Source organism: Cynoglossus semilaevis, chromosome 15, assembly GCF_000523025.1.
Source record: "Cynoglossus semilaevis isolate Cse_v1.0 chromosome 15, Cse_v1.0, whole genome shotgun sequence".
In the NCBI taxonomy this organism is placed as follows: domain Eukaryota; kingdom Metazoa; phylum Chordata; class Actinopteri; order Pleuronectiformes; family Cynoglossidae; genus Cynoglossus; species Cynoglossus semilaevis.
Genome location: NC_024321.1, coordinates 18,663,676 through 18,671,258, shown reverse-complemented (window position 1 = coordinate 18,671,258; position 7,583 = coordinate 18,663,676). Strand labels below are relative to the sequence as shown.

Below are 7,583 nucleotides of genomic sequence, written 5' to 3'. Positions count from 1 at the left end.
GACAACGGTGAGGTGATGACAAAGCCGCGGCCACGCTACCGCGCGGCCACCGTTTCCGACATTTAAGATATATATAATTTTACAAAATGACTTTTGGTAAATAAATGCCGCTAGTCGTGATGAAGAAAACAATATTAACCAAGAACACGGCAAGGTCGACGGTGTGTGTGTATGTAGCGCTCTTACCTTCCACAGTCAACTGCCGTGTGTGCCGTTCACGAATGACCGACAGTTACCTCCTCTCGAGACATAGAAAACCCGGAACTACGCGTCATCTATGAGTCCATATTTCTAGACCAATCAGCAGCCAGAACGTTTTTCTCCGCGTGCCCCCTCTCCCTTCATCACCACTATACCCCGGACGTACACACAAACAGACAAACCTCCTGCGTTTTGACTAGGCGAAATTATGTTCTAGACACTGTACCTCTAACTGTCGTTTCGGCTCGTCAAAATTACGTTACAGATATCTCAAATGACAACTCCCACTGTCCAAAATGAAATTACGCCCAGTCGGAAAGACGTTGTTGATATCAACACTGTTAATTCCGGATGGTCAAACTTTTGAATGGCGTTTGAATGTTAAAACGGCTTGCTATACAGCGACACCTGTAGGGCCTTAGGCGAACACACACCTTTCTGTTGCGTGTTCGTCAAAGTCACGTCATTGACGTAGTCACGTCATCGACGTGGCCACAACATCACAACAGACATAATAAACAATAGAGGCCGCATTGGCTGCTCTGGCGCAAGAAATACGACCGCCATCTTGGACCGGTCAGCAGGCAACAACAACATAAACAAGATGCCTAGGCCACTATAATAAAGAGGATTAAATAATATATAACATTTATATGCAATATGAAATATATATTTTATGCTGGTAGTGCACACAGCGAAGAATCCTCAGCTCACAGAACCTGCGAACTCAAGGATCCATCCTAAACGTCACTGTTCAATATTTCGTTTCAAAATGCGTATTTTGTCTTAACATATACAATAGGTTCACTGCCGCAACTGCAGCTCTGTCTATTATGTCCCCTATATTGTAGAACCGATGTAAAAAAAAAGAAAAGAAAAGAAAAAAAAAAGACAGCAGGTAATTCATTCAACTCGCCAGCAGGGGGTAGAGTTGGGACTGGCAAAAATTAGAAGTACACCTGTTAAGTAGATTAAACTATTGATCCCACACCAGGGAAATAGAAAATGTTGCAGCGAAAAATGTAAGAAAATTAAACAAAAATAATTAGCAAAATTAGCATTTAAATAGAGAATGATAAAAAGGCGGGGACTATGAATGTTAACGGTTAAATTAAAAGAAATATGTAATATGATAAAATATGTAATTAACGATGTATATAAATTGTTGAGAAAGTCTGTTTCTGACCTGATTTTTCTTTAAATAACACATTTTAATCTTATAAACACGTTTAAACAATGTTATACCGAAACTCAATGTGTTATTTTGTTCTTAAACATAAAAATAATAGTTCCATTTATTGTTCATTTTTTCCTTCTCTACTCTTTTCCCGTCGCCGCTCGCCCGGACTGCGTTGTACGCTAAAACATTCGCACCTCAAACTTTAATTCCCCCCGCCCCCACACGTCCTGGTCGGAGTTGAAAACATCACGAGTGTGGCTCCTGCAGCTGTGCTTCAAATACAGCACATGGTCGCTGCACACAGCTCTGCACAAGCGCACACACCGCGACCACTGCTCCAAACTCGGACTTTGTTTGTCAGCATAAAAACAAAAACAAACGACCAAGCAACGACGGTTAACCGAATAAAACAACTTTTACGGTTAATGCAAAAGCCCAACAACGTCTCCATCGTACGAAGCAGCGAACGAGCGAGTACTCGGCAACAGCAACAGCAACGGCAACACTGACAGAGACCAGCATGTCGACTGGTACCAAGCAAGTGAAAAGCTGCCCCATCCCCACCAGGGTGCTCACCCTGAAGGACTGGTCCCAGCTCCCTGACTGCTACAGCCAGACCCCCGGGGGCACTCTGTTCTCCACCACCCCAGGAGGTATGAAACTTTTACCGTCGTTATTTCTCTATTCATGCTGCAAAAAAAAAAAAAACTGACATGGTGTTGCATGGCTGTTTGATTGGAAATGGCTGCTGAAATGTTTAAAGTTATTCACTGAAATGCAAACAAACACCCGATCGTGCAACTCTGGGACTTAGTTGCGTACTCGCTGGGCAGCTGCAAAGTCTCGCGATAACAAACAGACACGCTTTAAACAGTAAAAGACAACATCAAACAAACAGAATAAACCAACGTTTTCTCTGCGGGGACGACTGTTTGCTGTGAACTGATCACTGTTTGTTGAGTTAAATGTGGCTAAATGTAAAGCAAACATTCGCTGTCTTGACATATTGTCTTTTATTTACATTTATTAAACTTAAAAACTTTGAACGCTGCCATGCGTTATTGACACTAACAACACGGACTTTAAGTTTAACCCGTGACTTGCTGCTTGAGGCTGGGTCAACACTGAGCAGTCCCCGGGGCTGGGGCTGCTGGGCAGCCTATCCCTGCCTCTCTTTGCTTTGCATTTCAGGATCAGTTGAGAACATTCTGTACAAGTTGGGAGGAGGGCGAGGGACGGTCTAGCGCATGGGCAGTGGCAGGGGGCGTGTTGGGGTTTTTGTTTTCTCTACTTCTGGCTTCAAATCTAAAAGCAGCTTCCTAGAAAGTTGCAACACATCGTTTCCACTTTATATGAACGGTGTTATACAACACTGAGATCTGCCGTTAAAGTCAAAGACCCATCTGTCCTGCCCCAGCACTTTACTGTACTTCCCCTCTCCCTCTGGACTTATATATCCACCCTAGTTAAGAAGTCACATTTTACTAACTAGTCTTACTAACTTGACAGTTGTTTCTCCTCCTGTAAGATGCCAGAAAGTGTCTGCTAAATGTATAAATGTAAATATAATTTGAAACTACGTGCCTCGAGTATTTTTTAGCTTTCAATGTTTTGTAAAAAAAAAAAAAAAAAAATGCCTCCACTGAACCACCAGTATTACCAGTAACTTGGCTGGTGTTTGGAGGACTGCTGGTTTGATTCCCAGCGGTGCCTGCTCTCGAGGTGTAGTAGAGTGCAGCCCACCGCTCCTGTTTCACAGACCAGTTAAATGCTGAGGACAGATTCTGTCTGTGTGAATATGTACAAATAATGTGGCAGTGTGTGTCCACTTGGCAGCACTGTACTGTAGTCTGTAGTGCCTACATTCCAGACCCCCCCTTTCTTGCCTCATGTCTTATTTTCCTTTGTCCTGGACAACCTACTCTCTGCTCAGGACTTATATAAGATGTTTTCCTGGTCCAGAGGGTGAAGTGATGTTGTTCATAGCGGTTCAAAGTCTTTGAAGAACAATAAAAGTAGCAGAACTCCCCCTGGACTCACCCTTGTTGTCTTAGCAGGATATTTATGATGCAGTCCAAATGTTGACGTTGACACATGTGCCACACAGACCTCAGGTGTGACGCACAGCTGAGAGTGAAGCTGCTGATACACTTACTGTACAGTATGAACACAAGACAAAAAAAAAATAAAGACTTCAGTTGGAAGTCTGAAAATAAAGACTGAAGTCTTTATTTTTTTTTCTTACCATCTTGGAGAAGTGGAGTGGAGTTCTGTGACTTTTATTCTATCAAAGCAGTGAATAAAACCACATTTGTTTTTTGTTCCTTTAACATTAGAAAAGAACATCGCTGAATTCTGCTGCTTTCATTTAAAGCAGGACTTCCGTCTTTAATGGTTGTCTTGTCTCCCCCCCCCCTGCCTCCCTCCCACACCCCCTGCATTAAAGGTACCCGCATCATCTACGACAGGAAGTTTCTGCTGGATTGCCGAAACTCCCCCCTCGCCCGGACCCCTCCTTGCTGCCTGCCTCAGATTCCGGGGGTGACAGTACCAGCCACACACTCCATTGGCAAGTTGCAGGACCTCAAAGAAGAGGCCGAGGAGGAGGAGAAGGACCTGGCAGGTAAACAACCTTCAGTTACAACTCACACCTGCCCTCTGTAGGTAGCACCATGCACCGTCACATGTTATTTCTCCGTGTGTCTAGATCAGGGGTCACCAACCTCAGAGCTAATACAAAGAGCTACTTGTTTGATACAGATTTCCATGATCAATGTAATAATAATTAGTTCTGGGACTTACAATAGTAGACGCTCCTCTTGCCATCGTCGTTCAACCCATTTGAATATTATTGCTGCTTCAAAAAGTACCTTCAAACAGTACAATGTTTTTGTACACTTGTACATCATATTGGTGACCCTTGGTCTGGATATTCAGTTGTTAACTTTAGGTTGTGATTTAAACTGATGTAGGCTGAATAAGTTGAAGTGAACCTGGTAGATGTTGTACAGTCATGACGGCGCCAGTAAAACTATTTTACTACACCGTTATATAATGTTTATAGATGTGAGGTCGATGTGTTTACGTGCACATACCTCGTCTGTGTCAGTATCTGAACTGAACCTTTGACATTGAGCACAGAACCTTAAATAGAAGAAGCTGTATGTTTGTAAATGGTGTTTTTTTTTTATTAAACAATGTCTTAACATACAGCGAGCTTCTAGAAAAGTCTGTCATTGTAGTTTGCCAACACTGCTTTAGGCAATATTGGCAATATTATATTATTAAAAAAAAACACAAGGTTTAGATTTTATTTCTTGGTTCTTATCTTCGTTCAAACACATGGTCAAAACAGTTTGTCAAAACAGTTTTGTTGTTGTTGTTGTTGTGGATGTGTTGATAAGGGCTGCGGTCGACTGTAGTCTGTGGAGGAGACGTTAACTACCTGCTCTGATCTGAGTTCTGTCTCTTCTTCAACAGATGACGACCAGTTTGAGATGGACATCTGAGCTGCTTTACCTCCTGTGGAGAGTCATTGCATTAAACAAGGTCAAAGACCCACGATGCATTACATGCATAAAGCTTTTTCACTTTTTTTGTAATGAAACATTTTGATGGTTAGGAAGAGGAATGTAAAAAAGAAGTAGGGTGTTTTGACCCTAACAATACGTTTAATTAAAGAAATGGTAATTAATTGCTGGCTCAGTCGGTGGAGCTGCAGCAGGATTGGAAAAAATCCATTTTGATTTCACTTTTTTTATCTTTTGTAAATATTATGGAGCCTCTTTTTTAAGTTGGGGACAGTGGGGTTACTACATTAAAGCATGTAAAAATGAGTTTTTACTGAAGACGTCAGGTTTTGTTTTGTTTACCATCCATAAAAGAAGTTATCTTCCTTTGTGATGTGATAACAAGTGGCTCCTACTACAAGGAGGTCAGAGTCCAGTGAAAATGAACCCCGACTGTTTGGTATGAGAAAGGTAAACATGTAATTTGAAATAAAGATTTTTTTCAGTCATGAATATTTCATCATTGTCATAATTTGTATATTTGTTTTTGATGTTTAAAATTGATTTGGCTCTTTAATAGCTAAAACAGCATTTTTTAATCTATCTACTAAATTCACAACTTACCAACTCACAGTAGACTTACTGATATTAAAGGTAAAAGCAGGTACAGACGAACAGTCTTCAAATGTTGACTGTCAACTGTTTGTCTTCACCTGCTTTTGCCTTTAATGCTAACCAAGCAGCTAACCTAGTAGCCCAAAGGTACATCTGACACCAGATCAGAAGCTAGCACTTCAACAGTAGACTCCTTACTGTGGGATGAATCCCGCTTCTTTGTAGGCCCAACAAACCAAGCAGGTCTTCTGTTGGTCTTCATCAAACAGTCTTGTTCACTGATGTCACTGGGTGGAACAAACAAACAAACAGTTACATTAGCATCACCAATGAAGTTCTAGCTCTAACATTGTTTTACATTGTCTTTTTTTTTTTTTTTAAATACTTCACAACATCACTAGGTGTCCCACAACTAACCCCCACTCTGGGAACCACAACGTTACACTGAGATGTGTCTGAATCCTGGACAAATATAAAGTAAACCAGCCTAACACGAGGTTGATAAAGGTCTGCTACATTAAACATTAGCAACGATGAACCCAGTGGAGTAGGAGTGATGGTGTGCATTACCACATTACTGAGACCCTGAAGGGGGGGTCCTGTATTCAGCCTTACACTGGATTAACAGGGTCAAGGCCAGGCATGCCCACTTGTTCCTAACACTGATGTCCAGAGTATGGGGCAGGGTGGGGGGGTGGGAGGGCAGTACAGGGGAGCTGACTAAGCAAGCCTGGTGTTAAGGAATGAGACCAGCTGCAGCCTACATGATATGCATCCTGAAACCAGTCTGTAACATGGGGTGGGGTGGAGTGGAACACCTGCTGATGTCTGACCAGCTAGGTATTTCAAATATGAAAAACGTGAACTCAGTGAGAATGGAAAAATGTCCATGACTTACAGATCGATCTCAGCGTCTGATGTTTGTCTTCATTTTAAAGCCATAACAGTTGATTATTGACGTCGGGGAGAGTGGCTGCAACGACAGAAGATGAACACTTTATCAGGGTCTCAGTTATACTTTACATTTTTAACATTTCAGAATGTTGAACACATTTCATTTTTAATCATTGCTTCTCTGTGAAAATCTGATTAAAAAATGATTGACATTTCTATCGTCTTGTCTTGATAACCAATGCATCTCTGCAGCACAACAACACAAAACTGTTAAATCTCTAGATATGTTCGCACTCCAAACACGGAATCAAGAAAAAATTCAAACACACAAAAAAACCACCTTCTACACCTCAGGATCATTAGTCACTAACAGGATAAAACCAGTGAGCTTCTTGATTTAAGTGAAGAGCAGTAACCACTAATGCACCACACGTTGTGTGCAATGACAAATCAATCACTTTCACACAAGAGCCTTTCCTGTCAAAGACACTAAAAGAATAACACAACAACAAAACAACAACAAGGCAGGAGACCTCCGTCCACAGACCACCACAGTCTTCTCTGGTGATTCCTTTGCCAGGTTTACTGTCCTAGAAACTGACGTCTGTCAATAATTATGAACTCAACGCTGCCCACTAGTGGATGTATTGTTCACCAACAATGCCAAACATGTATGAGAGTAGTGACGTACTCATTTACATACTTAAAGATAGAATTAATGTGGCTTTAGTCTGACACCGGTATCATAAGAATATTCACAACTGTACTGCGTCAGTGACACTGTTGACCCATCAGTAGTTACCCAGTCCATGGCCCTTTGTACAGTCAAAATATCTCACCCCCCCCCACTTCCCTTCTCGTTTGTTTCAGGGTGGGCTAGCCCATAACACTCTATTTCTGTCTACTGTCCCTGTTGAAACTGAGGGGCTCTACTCAGGCTGCATCGCCACGGCAACACTGTAAACGGACACTCAAACACATGTCAGCCAAGTCTGGACCTGGCCGAGTTCAGCAACCCACGGGGGACACGTGTTCAGGCGAACCACGTGTTTGTTTACGTCTAAACAAAGACATAAACAAAGAATCACTTTGCTACTACTAAAAGAACTGGGTTAAAACCCCAGCTGTAAACAGGTGTCACTGTGTGGGTCAAAGGTCAAGCTCTTGTCCCTGAAGAGACACCG

General features: G+C 42.0%; 2 protein-coding genes across 2 annotated transcripts in view; one reads left to right on the top strand and one right to left on the bottom strand.

The window, feature by feature from the left end:
* acsl4a (acyl-CoA synthetase long chain family member 4a) overlaps positions 1-1,035 on the bottom strand; it is a 10,739-nt gene extending 9,704 nt beyond the window's left edge. The window contains exon 1 of the mRNA XM_008327618.3: positions 187-1,035. The gene's annotated coding sequence lies outside the window, so the exon portion shown is untranslated. The remainder of the gene's footprint in view (positions 1-186) is intronic.
* Positions 1,036-1,601: 566 nt separating this feature from the next.
* eif4ebp3l (eukaryotic translation initiation factor 4E binding protein 3, like) lies at positions 1,602-5,408 on the top strand. The gene is made up of 3 exons (XM_008327615.3): positions 1,602-2,034; positions 3,828-4,004; positions 4,862-5,408. Exons 1-3 carry the CDS (start codon positions 1,902-1,904, stop codon positions 4,888-4,890), a joined length of 339 nt encoding a protein of 112 aa, XP_008325837.1. The 5' UTR covers positions 1,602-1,901; the 3' UTR covers positions 4,891-5,408.
* The last annotated feature ends 2,175 nt before the right edge of the window (positions 5,409-7,583 follow it).